Source organism: Pan troglodytes, chromosome 9 (assembly GCF_028858775.2).
Source record: "Pan troglodytes isolate AG18354 chromosome 9, NHGRI_mPanTro3-v2.0_pri, whole genome shotgun sequence".
Lineage (NCBI taxonomy): Eukaryota > Metazoa > Chordata > Mammalia > Primates > Hominidae > Pan > Pan troglodytes.
The window spans coordinates 5,250,833-5,271,969 of record NC_072407.2 but is presented as its reverse complement, the minus strand read 5'-3'; the positions used below and the strand labels follow the sequence as shown (position 1 = coordinate 5,271,969).

Here is a 21,137-nt window from a genome sequence, read left to right as displayed (position 1 = left end):
AGAGACCCTGGGTGGGACTGCAGTGGCCATGGTTAGCGGCAGCGGCATCTTGGTCCCGATGGCGGGTCTCAAGGCGCGAGCTCGGGTCAGGCCTCCGTGGCAGCATCGGCTCCGGGAGCGTGGCTACGGTCAGGGCTGAGGTCCACGTGGTGCCGCTCACCCAGTCCCAGCGCTCTTACCGCCACACTCCGGCCTGACCACACTGAGGGCCCTGCAGGTGGCAAAGCCTGATGCCCCGCCATCCCCCGGCGGCCAGACACTGACTGGCACACACCCCTGCAGGTATACCACCTGCCCTACTACGAGGCCTGCGTGCGCGACGCATGTGGGTGTGACAGTGGCGGGGACTGTGAGTGTCTGTGCGATGCCGTGGCTGCCTACGCCCAAGCCTGTCTGGACAAGGGCGTGTGCGTGGACTGGAGGACCCCGGCCTTCTGCCGTGAGTGACCACCCCACCCAGAGGTTGCTCCAGCCCCTGCCACCCAGCGCCACTAAGGGCCGGCACAGGGCTGCCCTTGCCCACAGGCCCCTCTCCCTGGACAGGCGCCGGGCTGTGCCCTGCAGGGCCACCCTGGCCCTCCTGCAGCCCCCAGCTGCCCAGGGGAGGCTTCACCAAGAGTGCCCAGACCTTCCCCGCCCACGCTCAGGTTCCATGCATGCCCAGGGGAACCACCGGGTCAGGGCCAGGGCCAGGGCCAGGAACCCCACCAGCTGACGGCTCCCTTCCTCCCAGCCATCTACTGCGGCTTCTACAACACGCACACGCAGGACGGCCATGGCGAGTACCAGTACACACAGGAGGCCAACTGCACGTGGCACTACCAGCCCTGCCTCTGCCCCAGCCAGCCACAGAGCGTCCCAGGCAGCAACATCGAAGGTGCCAGGTGACGGGGAGGCAACGCAGATACACAGGGGGACCCATTCACTCATTCATGCACATTCATTCATTCACACACATTCATTCATTCACACACATTCATTCACACTCATTAATTCATGCTCATTAATTCACACACATTCATTAATTTGCACATTCATTCATTCACACATTCACTCATGCACATTCACATTCATTCATGCAGATTCATGCATTCATTCACGCATATTCATTCATTCACGCACATTTGTTCATCCACTCACGCACACTCATGCACATTCATTCACACACATTCATTCACGCATTCATTCAGTCACTCCACACACATTCATTCATGCTCATTCACGCAGTCACGTTCCCGCAGATTCATGCACATTCATTCACGCACATTCACTCACACACATTCACGCACACTCATGCATATTCACTCCACATTCATCCATTCACATTCACCCATGCACACTCATTCAACATATTCACGCTCATTCACATTCATTCACGCACATTCACTCAACACATTCACATTGATTCATGCTCATTCACATTTACCCACATTCATGCACATTCACGCAGATTCATGCATTCATTTACGCACATTTGTTCACTCACGCACATTCACTCATGCACATTCACGCACATTCATTCAACATTCACTCACGCACGCTCATTCACCCATGCACATTCATTCACACATATTCATTCATGTTTGCTTATTCATTCATGCACATTCGCTCATACACACACACGCACATTCATGCATTCATTTGCACATTCATTCTTTCACACACACACTCAGCAGATGGGTCCTGAGCACCTCTGTCCTCCAAGCCGGGTCCAGGTCAGGGGACCTGGCCTTACACAAAACAAACAGTCCTGCAACCTGGAGCTTCCCTCCCAGCCAGGGAGAGGTGCTTAAGGAGGCAGACCCAGTGTGGGCCAAGGCGCCCACCATGGAGAGGAGAAAGGCAGGCTGGGGTGGGAGAGCCACAGGCTTCCGTGCCACACAGGGTGGTTGGGGCCCTTGGTGGGAGGCAGATGTGAGGGCGAGGATGGGCAAGGTGAGGAGGGGAGCCAGGAAAGTGTCCAGAGGAGCAGCCAGGAGCAGCCTTGTGCCCAGAACGCTTAAGAAAGCCAGGGCAGCGGGCAGAGCCAGCGAGTGAGGGGCGCGGGCTGCAGAGGGCAGAGCGAGCGATGGAGGGGCGCAGGGCTGTAGAGGGCAGAGTGAGTGAGTGAGGGGCGCGGGGCTGTAGAGGGCAGAGCGAGCGGTGGAGGGGCGCGGGGCTATAGAGGGCAGAGGGAGTGAGTGAGGGGCGCGGGGCTGTAGAGGGCAGAAGGAGCGAGTGGGGCGCGGGGCTGCAGAGGGCAGAGCAAACGAGTGAGGGGCACGGGGCTGCAGAGGGCAGAGGGAGCGAGTGAGGGGCGCGGGGCTGCAGAGGGCAGAGGGAGTGAGTGAGGGGCGTGGGGCTGTAGAGGGCAGAAGGAGTGAGTGGGGCGCGGGGCTGCAGAGGGCAGAGGGAGTGAGTGAGGGGCGCGGGGCTGTAGAGGGCAGAAGGAGCGAGTGGGGCGCGGGGCTGCAGAGGGCAGAGGGAGCGAGTGAGGGGCATGGGGCTGCAGAGGGAGTGAGTGAGGGGCGCGGGGCTGTAGAGGGCAGAAGGAGCGAGTGGGGCGCGGGGCTGCAGAGGGCAGAGCAAACGAGTGAGGGGCACGGGGCTGCAGAGGGCAGAGGGAGCGAGTGAGGGGCGCGGGGCTGCAGAGGGCAGAGGGAGCGAGTGAGGGGCGCGGGGCTGTAGAGGGCAGAGGGAGCGAGTGAGGGGCGTGGGCTGAAGAGGGCAGAGTGAGCGAGTGAGGGGCGCCGGGCTGCAGAGGGGTGTGGGGTACACAGATGTGTGGGGTGGGGTGTGGCCGGGAGGGAGGGGTCTTTGTGAGGCCTGTGGCTGCCCCAAGGCAGAGGTCTGAATGCAGAGGGTCCTGGGATTAACAGGTCCTGGCCCAAGTGGTGGAGGAGGGTGGTGTCTGGAGCCATCCGGACACACAGGGGACAGATGTGTTGGGGCTCAGGAGGGCAATGCAGGGCACCTGCATCGGGGAGCACAGAAGAGGGGACAGTGTCTGAGGTCCAGGGGGAGGTGAGGACTGGAAGATGGCACCGAAGCCCCAGCCCCGGGTGATAAGCAGGGTATGAGAGACCAAGGCCTGAGGAAGGCATGGCAGGAAAGGAGGGGCTTAGAGCAAGGTGCGCGGGTGAAACTGTAATCCCAGCGCTCTGGGAGGCCGAGGCAGGAAGATCACCTCAGGTCAAGAGTTTGAGACCAGCCTGGCCAACGTGGCAAAGCCCCATCACTACTAAAAATACAAAAATTAGCCGGGCGTCATGGCACACGCCTGTAATCGCAGCTACCTGGGAGGCTGGGAACCCGGGAGGCAGAGCTTGCAGTGAGCTAAGATCGCGCCACTGCACTCCAGCCTGGGCGACAGGGCGAGACTCTGTCTCAAAAAAATAAATAAATAAAATAGCAGAGAGGAAGGAGGCCGCCAGGGCAGGAAACACGCAGGTGGGCCTGGCTGGCTGCCAGTCACACAGACCCTGGCCGTTCTCCACCCTAGGCTGCTACAACTGCTCCCAGGATGAGTACTTCGACCACGAGGAGGGGGTGTGCGTGCCCTGCAGTAAGTCCATTCGGCTGCCCTGAGAACCCTGCCCCTGCCTGCATGCAGGCAGAACGCACGTCCGCATCCCACAAACAAGGGAGAGAGCCCTCGGGGGCTGTGAGCCCTTACGTGAGCTCTGGGACTCCACTCTCCAGGACCCTGGCCCCTTGGGTCTCCAGAGACTCAGGCAGCCTCCAGCCCATGGCAGCAGAGAGAAAAAAACACAGCACTGAACCCCATTGGGCCCTCCCATCCCCTCTTCCACCAGCTCTCAGCTCCCCCTACCCTCACCAGGCCTGCCAGGGTGCCTGGGGTATAGAGTGGGAATCATCCTGGGAAGGAGAAAGGGAGAGAGGGGAGGGTGGGCTCCCAGCCCCTCCAGTCCCCTCCACCACAGCCTTGGTGAGCGTCTCTGACTCAGGCCCTCGGAGCTCCCAGAGGCCCCACGGGGTGGGGAGGCTTAGAGAACCACAGGGAGCTGACCCCATCTTCTTGCAGTGCCGCCCACCACGCCGCAGCCGCCCACCACGCCGCAGCCGCCCACCACAGGTAATTGCACGCACACTAGGTGCCAAGGTGACGCAGGCCCTTTCCTGGGCTCCCCTTGGTTCCCTGGACAAATCTGTCGGGTGGGAAGCAGGGAGGGGGCAGGCAGTACCTGTGCCCTTCTCAGGTCTAACCTGGCAATCAGAGTTGGGGAGGAGCTCAGCCCACAGCCAGGAAGCAGCCTGGTCCCCATGGCCCTGGCTGGACCCACGGATGAGCACAGAGTGGGGCCTCAACAGGTGACCCCCGCCATGCAGAAGGCCCAGCCAGGAGCCAGGCTGCACTCAGAGTGCCACAGGCCAGCCCTCAACTGCACATCATTGGCCCCTGCAGGGCTGCCCGGCTTCAGGGCCAAGCAGGCAGAGGGGAGGGTGCTCCCCAAGGATATGCCGGTACCCTGCAGCCCTGATGGCATGTCCGCCCACCCAGGCTCACGGCCCACGCAAGTCTGGCCCATGACGGGAACCTCCACCACCATCGGGCTTCTCAGCTCCACCGGACCCTCACCCAGCTCTAATCGCACCCCTGCCAGCCCCACCCAGACACCCCTCCTTCCAGCCACGCTCACGTCCTCCAAGCCCACGGCCTCCTCGGGAGGTAAGGAGCCTCCAGCTGAGCCCATGGAGAGGGCAGCTGCAGGGGGTCCTAGGTACACCTCTGGGGTGGGCTTAGGGATGGTCCTGCTTCCTGGCTCACATCTGCCACTAAGCAGATTCTCAGCGTAGAACTTCCTATGCTTGGGAGCCAAACTGGGGATTTTCCGGAAAAACTTTTAAAGACAAGCTGGTCATGGCATGGGGCATTCCTTGCTGCTGGCTGCTGTCACTAGAAACCGTGTGGGACCTGCAGGGCCTCTGCCAGGCAGCCTGCCCCTGCCCCACACTGAGCAGGGCCCCATGTGCTGCCCAGGGACCCTGGAGGGGACAGGACGACAGTCCGCTCAGCTAAGCAAGGGTGGGCGCAGGAGCAGCCGCAGCCCCATAAGCATGTGGTCACTGCCCCAGCTCTGGCCACCACAGCCAGGAGTACAGCGGGAGGACCTAACAAAGGCAAGAGGAAGAGCCCCTCCAAGGAGGCTGAGTCCCGGACAGCAGGCCAGGGATCCCAGAAGCAGGGCAGGGGGCTGGGACACAAGCCTTCGAGATGCAGGCCCACAGCAAGGGGATGTTCCGGGCGGCTGTCCTCTGCAGAACCACCTAGACCAACCACGGCCGTCACCCCACAAGCCACATCAGGGCTGCCTCCCACAGCCACACTGAGATCGACAGCCACAAAACCCACAGTGACCCAGGCCACAACCAGGGCCACGGCATCGACTGCCAGCCCAGCCACGACGTCCACAGCTCAGTCCACAACACGGACCACAATGACACTACCAACCCCAGCCACATCAGGGACAAGCCCCACGCTGCGTAAGTCATGGCGCCATGGGATGCCAGCACTCCCGAAGGCACCCGGTCCCACCTCCAGCTCACATTCAGTGATTCAGCCATAAAGAAGACCCTGTATTTCCCAGAGGGCAAGCGAGAAGGCAGCCCAAAAGTGTAGGCTGGAGCTGGAGGCAAGGAGGGCCGCCTGGCACTCACAAAGGCAGGCCTGGGGAGCAGAGGTGCAGGAGGGCGGGGGCCACCACCAGGGCCACAGGGAACCAGAAGGAGATAAAGTAGGGCCTGGGTTCCAGTCACAGAGCGGCAGCTGCACTGAAGGAGTCAGCAGTCAGCTCAGGGCAGGATGCAGAGCAAGTCCAGGTGAGATGGAGACACTGGGGCAGGCTGGAGTGCCCAGCAGGGGCCATGTCACAGGAACAGAGGCACAGACAGGCAAGAAAAAGGTCACATAGACAAAAGAACGGGCCAGCGGAGGTCAGGGTAGAGAAACAAAAACAATAACGATGACAACTTCACCAATTCCCACAGCAAAATCGACCAATCAGGAACTGCCAGGAACAACGGCCACCCAGACGACAGGCCCACGTCCAACCCCAGCAAGCACCACAGGCCCAACCACCCCACAGCCAGGACAACCCACGAGGCCCACAGCCACAGAGACCACTCAAACAAGAACGACTACTGAATACACAACGCCCCAAACCCCACACACCACACACTCCCCGCCTACGGCGGGGAGTCCCGTCGCTTCCACAGGTCCTGTCACTGCAACATCCTTCCATGCCACCACTACCTATCCAACCCCATCACACCCTGAGACCACTCTTCTCACTCACGTTCCACCTTTCTCAACCTCTTTGGTGACTCCAATTACTCACACAGTCATCACCCCTACCCACCCACAGATGTCCACTTCTGCCTATGTCCACTCAACGCCAACAGGCACCATTCCTCCACCAACAACAGTTAAGGCCACAAGGTCCACCTACACGGCCCCACTAATGACGGCAACCACCAGTAGGACCAGCCAAGCCCACAGCTCACTCAGCACAGCCAAAACCTCTACATCCCTCCACTCACATGCTTCCTCCACACACCATCCAGAAATCACTCCAACTTCTACCACCAACATGACTCCCAAGTCCACCAGTAGAGGCACTGGCACCCCTGTGGCCCACACCACCTCAGCCACCAGCAGCAGGCCACCCACACCTATCACAACACACTCTTCACCTACCGGGAGCAGTCCCCTCTCTTCCACAGGTCGTATGACTGCAACATCTCTCAAGACCACCACTACCTATCCAACCCCATCACAAACTCACATCACACTTCCCATTCATGTTCCATCTTTCTCCACCTCATCGGTGACTCCAAGTACTCACACAGTCATCACCCCAACCCACCCACAGATGTCCACTTCTGCCTCCAACCACTCAACGTCAACAGGCACCATTCCTCCACCGACAACGCTCACGGCCACAGGGTCCACACACACAGCCCCACCGATAACAGTGACCACCAGTGGGACCAGCCAAGTCCACAGCTCCTTCAGCACAGCCAAAACCTCTACATCCCTCCTCTCCCATGTTTCCTCCACACACCATCCAGAAATCACCACAAATTCTACCACCACCATTACTCCCAACCCCACTAGTACAGGCACCAGAACCCCTGTGGCCCACCCCACCTCAGCCACCAGCAGCAGGCCACCACCACCCTTCACCACACACTCCCCACCTACAGAGAGTAGTCCCCTCTCTCCCACAGGTCCTATGACTCCAACATCCTTCAAGACCACCACTACCTATCCAACCCCATCACACCCTCACACCACACTTCCCACTCACGTTCCACCTTTCTCCAGCTCGTCAGTGACTCCAAGTACTCACACAGTCATCACTCCTACCCATGCACAGATGTCCACTTCTGCCTCAATCCACTCAACGCCAACAGGTACCTTTCCTCCACTGACAACGCTCACGGACACAGGGTCCACACACACAGCCTCACCAATGACGGGGACCACCATTCGGACCACCCAAGCCCACAGCTCATTCAGCACAGCCAAAACCTCTACATCCTTCCTCTCACATGCTTCCTCCACACACCATCCGGAAACCACACCAACTTCTACCACCAACATTACTCCCAAGTCCACTAGTGCAGGAACCAGCACCCTTGTGGCCCACACCACCTCGGTCACCATCAGTGAGCCACACACATCCTTTACCACACATTCACCTTCGGGGAGCAGACCCAGCTCTTCCACAGGTCCTATGACTACAACATCCTTCAAGACTACCACTACCCATCCAACCCTATCACACCCTCAGACCACAATTCCCACTCACGTTCCACTTTTCTCCACCTCCTTGGTGAACCCGAGTACTCACCCAGTCATCATCCCTACCCATACAGAGATGTCCACCTCCACCTATATGTACTCAACACCAACAGGCACTATTCCTCCACAAACAACAGTCAAGGCCACAGGGTCCACCCACACGGCACCACCAATGACAGCAACCACCAATAGGACCAGCCAAGCCCAAAGTTCCTTCAGCACAGCCAAAACCTCTACATCCCTACACTCACATGCTTCCTCCACACACCATCCAGAAGTCACCCCAACTTCTACCACCACGATTACTCCCAAGTCCACCAGTACAAGCACCAGCACCCCTGTGACCCACACCACCTTGGCCACCAGCAGCAGTGCACCCACACCCTTCACCACACACTCCCCACCTACGGGGAGCAGTCCCATCACTTCCACAGGTCCTATGACTGCAACATCCATCAAGACCACCACGACCTATCCAACCCCATCACACCCTCAGACCACACTTACCATTCATGTTCCACCTTTCTCCACCTCATCAGTGACTCCAAGTACTCACACAGTCATCACTCCTACCCACGCACAAATGTCCACTTCTGCTTCTATCCACTCAACGCCAACAGGCACCGTTCCTCCACTGACAACGCACACGGCCACAGGGTCGACACACACAGGCCCACCAATGACGGGGACCATTATTCAGACAAGCAAAGCTCACAACTTATTCAGCACAGCCAAAACTTCTACATCTCTCCACTCACATGCTTCCTCCACACACCATCCTGAAACCACACCAACTTCTACCACCAACATTACTCCCAAGTCCACTAGTGCAGGAACCAGCACCCCTGTGGCCCACACCACCTTCGCCACCAGCAGCAGGCTACCCACAACCTTCACCACACACTCCCCACCTACAGGGAGCAGTCCTGTCTCTTCCACAGGTCCTAAGACTGAAACATCCTCCCAGACCACCACTACCCATCCAACCCCATCACAACCTCAGACCACACCTCCCACTCACGTTCCACCTTTCTTCACCTCCTTGGTGACTCCAAGTACTCACACAGTCATCACCACTACCCACACACAGATGTCCACTTCTGCCTATATCCACTCAACGCCAACAGGCACCATTCCACCACCTACAACGCTCAAGGCCACAGGGTCCACCCACACAGCGCCAACAATGACGCTGACCACCAGCGGGACCAGCCAAGCCCTGAGCTCATTAAACACAGCCAAAACCTCTACATCCTTACATTCACACACTTCCTCCACACACCATCCTGAAGTCACCTCAACTGCTACCACCAACATCACCCCCAACCCCACCAGTACAGGAACTGGGACACCTGTGGCCCACACCACCTCAGCCACCAGCAGCACACTAACCACACCCTTCACCACACACTCCCCACCTACAGGGAGCACTCCCATCTCTTCCACAGGTCCTGTCACTGCAACATCCTTCCATGCCACCACTACCTATCCAACACCATCATACCCTCAGACCACACTTCCCACTCACGTTACATCTTTCTCCACCTCCTTGGTGACTCCAAGTACTCACACAGTCATCACCCCTACCCACGCACAGATGTCCACTTCTGCCTCCATCCACTCAGCGCCAACAGGTACCATTTCTCCACCAACAACGCTCAAGGCCACAGGGTCCACCCACACAGCCCCACCAATGACGGCGACCACCAGTGGGACCAGCCAATCCCCAAGCTCATTTAGCACGGCCAAAACTTCTACATCCTTATCTTACCACACTTTCTCGACACACCATCCTGAAGTCACCCCAACTTCTACCACCACCATCACCCCCAAACACACCAGTACAGGCACCAGAACCCCTGTGGCCCACACCACCTCGGCCACCAGCAGCAGGCTAACCACACCCTTCACCACACACTCCCCACCTACAGGGAGCAGTCCCATCTCTTCCACAGGTCCTGTCACTGCAACATCCTTCCAGACCACCACTACCTATCCAACCCCATCACACTCTCAGACCACACTTCCCACTCACGTTCCACCTTCCTCCACCTCCTTGGTGACTCCAAATACTCACACAGTCATCACCCCTACCCATGCACAGATGTCCACTTCTGCCTCCATCCACTCAACGCCAACAGGCACCATTCTTCCACCGACAACGCTCAAGGCCACAGGGTCCACCCACACAGCCCCACCAATGACAGTGACCACCAGTGGGACCAGCCAAGCCCTGAGCTCATTCAACACAGCCAAAACTTCTACATCCCTACATTCACACACTTCCTCCGCACACCATCCTGAAGTCACTCCAACTTCTACCACCACCATCAACCCCAAACACACCACTACAGGCACCAGAACCCCTGTGGCCCACACCACCTTGGCCACCAGCAGCAGGCTACCCACACCCTTCACCACACACTCCCCACCTACAAGGAGCAGTCCCATCTCTTCCACAGGTCCTGTCACTGCAACATCCTTCCAGACCACCACTACCTATCCAACCCCATCACACACTCAGACCACACTTCCCACTCACATTCCACCTTTCTCCACCTCCTTGGTGACTCCAAGTACTCACACAGTCATCACCCCAACCCACCAACAGATGGCCACTTCTGCCTCCATCCACTCAATGCCAACAGGCACCATTCCTCCACTGACAACGCTCAAGGCCACAAGATCTACCCACACAGCCCCACCAATGACGCCGACCACCAGTGGGACCAGCCAAGCACGGAGCTCATTCAGCACAGCCAAAACCTCTACATCCCTACATTCACACACTTCCTCCACACACCATCCTGAAGTCACCCCAACTTCTACCACCATCACCCCCAAACCCACCAGTACAGAAACCGGCACCCCTGTGGCCCACACCACGTCAGCCACCAGCAGCAGGCTACCCACACCCTTCACCACACACTCCCCACCTACAGGGAGCAGTCCCATCTCTTCCACAGGTCCTGTCACTGCAATATCCTTCCATGCCACCACTACCTATCCAACACCATCACACCCTCAGACCACACTTCCCACTCACGTTACATCTTTCTCCACCTCCTTGGTGACTCCAAGTACTCACACAGTCATCACCCCTACCCACGCACAGATGGCCACTTCTGCCTCCATCCACTCAACGCCAACAGGCACCATTCCACCACCAACAACGCTCAAGGCCACACGGTCCACCCACACAGCCCCATCAATGACGGCGACCACCAGTGGGACCAGCCAATCCCCGAGCTCATTTAGCACGGCCAAAACTTCTACATCCCTACCTTACCACACTTCCTCGACACACCATCCTGAAGTCACCCCAACTTCTACCACCATCACCCCCAAACCCACCAGTACAGAAACCGGCAACCCTGTGGCCGACACCACGTCAGCCACCAGCAGCAGGCTACCCACACCCTTCACCACACACTCCCCACCTACAGGGAGCAGTCCCTTCTCTTCCACAGGTCCTATGACTGCAACATCCTTCCAGACCACCACTACCTATCCAACCCCAACACACCCTCACACCACACTTCCCACTCACATTCCACCTTTCTCCACCTCCTTGGTGACTCCAAGTACTCACACAGTCATCACCACTACCCACGCACAGCTGTCCACTTCTGCCTCCATCCACTCAATGCCAACAGGCACCATTCCTCCACCGACAACGCTCAAGACCACAGGGTCCACCCACACAGCCCCACCAATGACGCCGACCACCAGTGGGACCAGCCAAGCCCCGAGCTCATTCAGCACAGCCAAAACCTCTACATCCTTACATTCACACACTTCCTCCACACACCATCCTGAAGTCACTCCAACTTCTACCACCAACATCACCACCAACCCCACGAGTATAGGAACTGGCATACCCGTGGCCCAAACCACCTCGGCCACCAGCAGCACGCTACCCACATCCTTCACCACTCACTCCCCACCTACAGGGAGCAGTCCCATCTCTTCCACAGGTCCTGTCACTGCAACATCCTTCCAGACCACCACTACCTATCCAACCCCATCACACCCTCACACCACACTTCCCACTCACGTTCCACCTTTCTCCACCTCCTTGGTGACTCCAAGTACTCACACAGTCATCACCGCTACCCACGCACAGATGGCCACTTCTGCCTCCATCCACTCAATGCCAACAGGCACCATTCTTCCACCGACAACGCTGAAAGCCACAGGGTCCACCCACACAGCCCCACCAATGACGCCAACCACCAGTGGGACCAGCCAAGCCCCGAGCTCATTCGGAACAGCTAAAACCTCTACATCCTTACATTCACACACTTCCTCCGCACACCATCCAGAAGTCACCCCAACTTCTACCACCATCACCCCCAAACCCACCAGTACAGCCACCAGAACCCCTCTGTCCCACACCACCTTGACCACCAGCAGCAGGCTAACCACACCCTTCACCACACACTCCCCATCTACAGGGAGCAGTCCCATCTCTTCCACAGCTCCTGTGACTGCAACATCCTTCCAGAACACCACCACCTATCCAACCCCATCACACTCAGAGACTACACTTCCCACTCACATTCCACCTTTCTCCACCTCCTTGGTGACTCCAAGTACTCACACAGTCATCACCACTACCCACGCACAGATGGCCACTTCTGCCTCCATCCACTCAACGCCAACAGGCACCATTCCTCCACTGACAACGCTCAAGGCCACAGGGTCTACCCACACAGCCCCACCAATGACGCCGACCACCACTGGGACCAGCCAAGCACGGAGCTCATTCAGCACAGCCAAGACCTCTACATACTTACATTCACACACTTCCTCTGCACACCATCCTGAAGTCACCCCAACTTCTACCACCATCACCCCCAATCCCACCAGTTCAGGAACTGGCACCCCTGTGGCCCACACCACCTCAGCCACCAGCAGCAGGCTAACCACACCCTTCACCACACACTCCCCACCTACAGGGAGCACTCCCATCTCTTCCACAGGTCCTGTCACTGCGACATCCTTCCAGACCACCACTACCTATCCAACACCATCACAGCCTCAGACCACACTTCCCACTCATGTTACATCTTTCTCCACCTCCTTGGTGACTCCAAGTACTCACACAGTCATCACCCCTACCCACGCACAGATGGCCACTTCTGCCTCCATCCACTCAACGCCAACAGGCACCATTCCACCACCGACAACGCTCAAGGCCACACGGTCCACCCACACAGCCCCATCAATGACAGCGACCACCAGCGGGACCAGCCAATCCCCAAGCTCATTTAGCACGGCCAAAATTTCTACATCCCTACCTTACCACACTTCCTCGACACACCATCCTGAAGTCACCCCAACTTCTACCACCATCACCCCCAAACCCACCAGTACAGAAACCAGCACCCCTGTGGCCGACACCACGTCAGCCACCAGTAGCAGGCTACCCACACCCTTCACCACACACTCCCCACCTACAGGGAGCAGTCCCTTCTCTTCCACAGGTCCTATGACTGCAACATCCTTCCAGACCACCACTACCTATCCAACCCCATCACACCCTCACACCACACTTCCCACTCCCATTCCACCTTTCTCCACCTCCTTGGTGACTCCAAGTACTCACACAGTCATCACCACTACCCACGCACAGATGGCCACTTCTGCCTCCATCCACTCAACGCCAACAGGCACCATTCCTCCATCGACAACGCTCAAGGCCACAGGGTCTACCCACACAGCCCCACCAATGACGCCGACCACCAGTGGGACCAGCCAAGCCCCGAGCTCATTCAGCACAGCCAAAACCTCTACATCCTTACATTCACACACTTCCTCTGCACACCATCCTGAAGTCACCCCAACTTCTACCACCACCATCACCCGCACCCACACCAGTACAGGCACCAGAACCCCTGTGGCCAACACCACCTCGGCCACCAGCAGCACACTACCCACATCCTTCACCACACATTCCCCACCTACAGGGAGCAGTCCCATCTCTTCCACAGGTCCTATGACTGCACCATCCTTTCAGACCACCACTACCTATCCAACCCCATCACACCCTCAGACCACACTTCCCACTCACATTCCACCTTTCTCCACCTCCTTGGTGACTCCAAGTACTCACAAGGTCATCACCCCTACCCATGCACAGATGTCCACTTCTGCCTCCATCCACTCAACGCCAACAGGCACCATTCCTCCACCAACAACGCTCAAGGCCACAGGGTCCACCCACACAGCCCCACCAATCACAGTGACCACCAGTGGGACCAGCCCATCCGCAAGCTCATTTAGCACAGGCAAAACCTCTACATCCTTACATTCACACACTTCCTCCACACACTATCCTGAAGTCACCCCAACTTCTACCACCAACATCACCCCCAAGCCCACCAGTATAGGAACCAGCACACCCGTGGCCCACACCACCTCAGCCACCAGCAGCAGGCTAACCACACCCTTCACCACACACTCCCCACCTACAGGGAGCAGTCCCTTCTCTTCCACAGGTCCTGTCACTGCAATATCCTTCCATGCCACCACTACCTATCCAACCCCATCACACCCTCAGACCACACTTCCCACTCATGTTACATCTTTCTCCACCTCCTTGGTGACTCCAAGTACTCACACAGTCATCACCACTACCCACACACAGATGGCCACTTCTGCCTCCATCCACTCAACGCCAACAGGCACCATTCCTCTACCAACAACGCTCAAGGCCACAGGGTCCACCCACACAGCGCCAACGACGCTGACCACCAGCGGGACCAGCCAAGCCCTGAGCTCATTCAACACAGCCAAAACCTCTACATCCCTACATTCACAAACTTCCTCCACACACCATCCTGAAGTCACCCCAACTTCTACCACCATCACCCCCAATCCCACCAGTACGGGAACCGGCACCCCTGTGGCCCACACCACCTCAGCTACCAGCAGCAGGCTAACCACACCCTTCACCACACACTCCTCACCTACAGGGAGCAGTCCCTTCTCTTCCACAGGTCCTATGACTGCAACATCCTTCCATGCCACCACTACCTATCCAACACCATCACACCCTCAGACCACACTTCCCACTCACGTTCCACCTTTCTCCACCTCTTTGGTGACTCCAAGTACTCACACAGTCATCACCACTACCCATGCACAGATGGCCACTTCTGCCTCCATCCACTCAACGCCAACAGGCACTATTCCTCCACCTACAATGCTCAAGGCCACAGAGTCTACCCACACAGCCCCACCAATGACGCCGACCACCAGTGGGACCAGCCAAGCCCCGAGCTCATTCAGCACAGCTAAAACCTCTACAACCTTACATTCACACACTTCCTCTGCACACCATCCTGAAGTCACCCCAACTTCTACCACCATCACCCCCAATTCCACCAGTTCAGGAACCGGCACCCCTGTGGTCCACACCACCTCAGCCACCAGCAGCAGGCTAACCACACCCTTCACCACACACTCCCCACCTACAGGGAGCACTCCCATCTCTTCCACAGGTCCTGTCACTGCAACATCCTTCCATGCCACCACTAACTATCCAACACCATCACACCCTCAGACCACACTTCCCACTCACGTTACATCTTTCTCCACCTCCTTGATGACTCCAAGTACTCACACAGTCATCACCCCTACCCACGCACAGATGGCCACTTCTGCCTCCATCCACTCAACGCCAACAGGCACCATTCCACCACCGACAACGCTCAAGGCCACACGGTCCACCCACACAGCCCCATCAATGACGGCGACCACCAGTGGGACCAGCCAATCCCCAAGCTCATTTAGCACGGCCAAAACTTCTACATCCCTACCTTACCACACTTCCTCGACACACCATCCTGAATTCACCCCAACTTCTACCACCATCACCCCCAAACCCACCAATACAGAAACCGGCACCCCTGTGGCCGACACCACGTCAGCCACCAGTAGCAGGCTAACCACACCCTTCACCACACACTCCTTACCTACAGGGAGTAGTCCCTTCTCTTCCACAGGTCCTATGACTGCAACATCCTTCCAGACCACCACTACCTATCCAACCCCATCACACCCTTACACCCCACTTCCCACTCCCATTCCACCTTTCTCTACCTCCTTGGTGACTCCAAGTACTCACACAGTCATCACCACTACCCACGCACAGATGGCCACTTCTGCCTCCATCCACTCAATGCCAACAGGCACCATTCCTCCACCGACAATGCTCAAGGCCACAGGGTCCACCCACACAGCCCCACCAATGACGCCGACCACCAGTGGGACCAGCCAATCCCCAAGCTCATTCAGCACAGCCAAAACCTCTACATCCTTACATTCACACACTTCCTCCACACACCATCCTGAAGTCACCCCAACTTCTACCACCACCATCACCACCAACCCCACCAGTACAGGAACCGGCATACCCGTGGCCCACACCACCTCGGCCACCAGCAGCACGCTACCCACATCCTTCACCACTCACTCCCCACCTACAGGGAGCAGTCCCTTCTCTTCCACAGGTCCTGTCACTGCAACATCCTTCCAGACCACCACTACCTATCCAACCCCATCACACCCACACACCACACTTCCCACTCACATTCCACCTTTCTCCACCTCCTTGGTGACTCCAAGTACTCACACAGTCATCACCGCTACCCACGCACAGATGGCCACTTCTGCCTCCATCCACTCAATGCCAACAGGCACCATTCCTCCACCGACAACGCTCAAGGCCACAGGGTCTACCCACACAGCCCCACCAATGACGCCGACCACCAGTGGGACCAGCCAAGCCCCGAGCTCATTCAGCACAGCCAAAACCTCTACATCCTTACATTCACACACTTCCTCTGCACACCATCCTGAAGTCACCCCAACTTCTACCACCACCATCACCCCCAACCACACCAGTACAGGCACCAGAACCCCTGTGGCCAACACCACCTCGGCCACCAGCAGCACACTACCCACATCCTTCACCACACATTCCCCACCTACAGGGAGCAGTCCCATCTCTTCCACAGGTCCTATGACTGCACCATCCTTTCAGACCACCACTACCTATCCAACCCCATCACACCCTCAGACCACACTTCCCACTCACATTCCACCTTTCTCCACCTCCTTGGTGACTCCAAGTACTCACAAGGTCATCACCCCTACCCATGCACAGATGTCCACTTCTGCCTCCATCCACTCAACGCCAACAGGCACCATTCCTCCACCAACAACGCTCAAGGCCACAGGGTCCACCCACACAGCCCCACCAATCACAGTGACCACCAGTGGGACCAGCCCATCCGCAAGCTCATTTAGCACAGGCAAAACCTCTACATCCTTACATTCACACACTTCCTCCACACACTATCCTGAAGTCACCCCAACTTCTACCACCAACATCACCCCCAAGCCCACCAGTACAGGAACCAGCACACCCGTGGCCCACACCACCTCAGCCACCAGCAGCAGGCTAACCACACCCTTCACCACACACTCCCCACCTACAGGGAGCAGTCCCTTCTCTTCCACAGGTCCTGTCACTGCAACATCCTTCCATGCCACCACTACCTATCCAACACCATCACACCCTCAGACCACACTTCCCACTCACGTTACATCTTTCTCCACCTCCTTGGTGACTCCAAGTACTCACACAGTCATCACCCCTACCCACACACAGATGGCCACTTCTGCCTCCATCCACTCAATGCCAACAGGCACTATTCCTCCACCGACCACGATCAAGGCCACAGGGTCGACCCACACAGCCCCACCAATGACGGCAACCACCAGTGGGACCAGCCAATCCCCAAGCTCATTTAGCACGGCCAAAACTTCTACATCCCTACATTCACACACTTCCTCAACACACCATCCTGAAGTCACCCCAACTTCTACCACCACCATCACCCCCAACCACACCAGTACAGGCACCAGAACCCCTGTGGCCCACACCACCTCGGCCACCAGCAGCAGGCTACCCACACCCTTCACCACACACTCCCCACCTACAGGGAGCAGTCCCATCTCTTCTACAGGTCCTGTCACTGCAACATCCTTTCAGACTACCACTACCTATCCAACCCCATCACACCCTCAGACCACACTTCCCACTCACATTCCACCTTTCTCCACCTCCTTGGTGACTCCAAGTACTCACACAGTCATCACCACTACCCACACACAGATGGCCACTTCTGCCTCCATCCACTCAACGCCAACAGGCACCATTCCTCCACCGACAACGCTCAAGGCCACAGGGTCCACCCACACAGCGCCAACAATGACGGCGACCACCAGTGGGACCAGCCAAGCCCTGAGCTCATTCAACACAGCCAAAACCTCTACATCCCTACATTCACAAACTTCCTCCACACACCATCCTGAAGTCACCCCAACTTCTACCACCATCACCCCCAATCCCACCAGTACAGGAACCGGCACCCCTGTGGCCGACACCACCTCAGCCACCAGCAGCAGGCTACCCACACCCTTCACCACACACTCCCCACCTACAGGGAGCAGTCCCTTCTCTTCCACAGGTCCTATGACTGCAACATCCTTCCATGCCACCACTACCTATCCAACACCATCACACCCTCAGACCACACTTCTCACTCACGTTCCACCTTTCTTCACCTCTTTGGTGACTCCAAGTACTCACACAGTCATCACCCCTACCCACGCACAGATGGCCACTTCTGCCTCCATCCACTCAATGCCAACAGGCACGATTCCTCCACCGACAACGCTCAAGGCCACAGGGTCTACCCACACAGCCCCACCAATGACGCCGACCACCAGTGGGACCAGCCAATCCCCAAGCTCATTTAGCACGGCCAAAACCTCTACATCCCTACATTCACACACTTCCTCCACACACCATCCTGAAGTCACCTCAACTTCTACCACCACCATCACCCCCAACCACACCAGTACAGGCACCAGAACCCCTGTGGCCCACACCACCTCGGCCACCAGCAGCAGGCTACCCACACCCTTCACCACACACTCCCCACCTACAGGGAGCAGTCCCATCTCTTCCACAGGTCCTGTCACTGCAACATCCTTCCAGACCACCACTACCTATCCAACCCCATCACACCCTCAGACCACACTTCCCACTCACGTTCCATCTTTCTCCACCTCCTTGGTGACTCCAAGTACTCACACAGTCATCACCCCTACCCACACACAGATGGCCACTTCTGCCTCCATCCACTCAATGCCAACAGGCACCATTCCTCCACCGACTACAATCAAGGCCACAGCGTCCACCCACACAGCCCCACCAATGACACCGACCACCAGTGGGACCCGCCAATCCCCAAGCTCATTTAGCACAGCCAAAATTTCTACATCCCTACCTTACCACACTTCCTCCACACACCATCCTGAATTCACCCCAACTTCTACCACCAACATCACCCCCAAACACACCAGTACAGGCACCAGAACCCCTGTGGCCCACACCACCTCGGCCACCAGCAGCAGGCTACCCACACCCTTCACCACACACTCCCCACCTACAGGGAGCAGTCCCATCTCTTCCACAGGTCCTGTCACTGCAACATCCTTTCAGACCACCACTACCTATCCAACCCCATCACACCCTCAGACCACACTTCCCACTCACATTCCACTTTTCTCCACCTCCTTGGTGACTCCAAGTACTCACACGGTCATCACCCCTACCCACGCACAGATGTCCACTTCTGCCCATATCCACTCAATGCCAACAGGCACCATTCCTCCACCAACAACGCTCAAGGCCACAGGGTCCACCCACACAGCCCCACCAATGACAGTGACCACCAGTGGGACCAGCCAAACCCACAGCTCATTCAGCACAGCTACAGCCTCTTCTTCCTTCATATCCTCCTCATCTTGGCTGCCTCAGAACTCTAGCTCAAGGCCACCATCATCACCTATCACCACACAACTCCCCCACTTGAGTTCTGCAACCACTCCTGTTTCCACAACTAATCAGCTGTCCTCCTCATTTTCTCCCAGTCCTTCTGCCCCCTCTTCTGTTTCTTCCTATGTGCCCTCCTCCCACTCCTCTCCCCAGACTTCATCGTCTTCTGTTGGCACATCTTCCTCTTTCATGTCCGCCCCCGTGCACTCCACAACCCTGAGCTCGGGGTCACACTCCTCATTGTCCACTCATCCCACGACTGCATCAGTGTCTGCATCTCCTCTTTTTCCTTCTTCTCCAGCTGCCTCTACTACCATTAGGGCCACTCTCCCCCACACTATCTCCTCTCCTTTCACCCTCTCTGCTCTACTCCCCATATCCACTCTTACCATGTCTCCCACCCCATCCAGCCACCTAGCCTCCAGCACCATTGCATTTCCGTCCACGCCCAGGACCACGGCCAGCACCCACACCGCCCCTGCCTTCTCCTCTCAGTCCACCACCTCGCGGTCCACTTCTCTCACCACCCGAGTTCCCACATCAGGCTTTGTGTCACTCACCTCGGGGGTGACGGGTATCCCCACCTCTCCAGTCACCAACCTTACCACCAGGCACCCTGGTCCCACCTCGTCGCCTACCACGCGGTTCCTGACCAGCTCCCTCACTGCGCATGGAAGCACCCCTGCTTCTGCCCCGGTATCTTCTCTCGGGACACCTACGCCCACCTCACCCGGTAAGTGGCATCTCTGTGGCCCTTCTCCTGGCCTCACCTCTGTGCTCATGACTCCCAGGCAGCCCCTCCCTCAGCTTACCCCTCATGGTCCTGTGATCCCAGGACCACACGCCTGTTCCCTGCCTTCCCTACACACCTGCCAGGCGTTTCCACTCTCCTCTCCTGGGCACCCTCTATGCCAACGCTGTCCTGGCCAAGCAAGTGCCTGGCCTCCCCGTTGGGCCTTGTTCCCCAGCTAACCTTGACCTTTCCCTGCACTGGCTCACTCATGCCCAGTCACTGCTGCACTCCTGGCCTCCCCTCAGAGTGATACCTGCCAAAAGCCTTCCCTGGCTGCCCCTTTGGGTGCTCAGAGGATGTCAGGGCTGGCCGGACCCCAGGGTTCAAGCAGCACAGCCCTTCCTCCAAGTGCAGAGAGAGACACAAAAGTCTGGCACATCCCCTGCCTTGCCCCAAAGGACCTGTTGAAGGTGGAGCTGGACCTGGCAACCAGGGCACCTGCTCCTTGGTGCTGATGCCAATTCTCTGGGCCACGGCTCTTCCCGGCCCATGCCTGTAAGCGAGTCCACTGCTCCCCAGGCCATGGGATGCCTGGGGACAGAGCACACCTCAGGCCTTGTCCACGTCCACCTCACCTCACCTCGCGTTCCAGGGATGTCCCTCCCTTCCCTCCTGGG

At 57.7% G+C, this 21,137-nt stretch overlaps 1 protein-coding gene across 1 annotated transcript in view; it reads left to right on the top strand.

Annotated features, from left to right (window-relative positions):
• Window positions 1–21,137, top strand: part of MUC6 (mucin 6, oligomeric mucus/gel-forming) — a 35,795-nt gene that overhangs the window by 12,393 nt on the left and 2,265 nt on the right. The window contains exons 25-31 of the mRNA XM_054661858.2: window positions 283–439; window positions 734–877; window positions 3,482–3,544; window positions 4,025–4,075; window positions 4,502–4,669; window positions 5,263–5,484; window positions 5,989–20,460. Coding sequence (XP_054517833.2) covers window positions 283–439; window positions 734–877; window positions 3,482–3,544; window positions 4,025–4,075; window positions 4,502–4,669; window positions 5,263–5,484; window positions 5,989–20,460 — 15,277 coding nt within the window. The remainder of the gene's footprint in view (window positions 1–282; window positions 440–733; window positions 878–3,481; window positions 3,545–4,024; window positions 4,076–4,501; window positions 4,670–5,262; window positions 5,485–5,988; window positions 20,461–21,137) is intronic.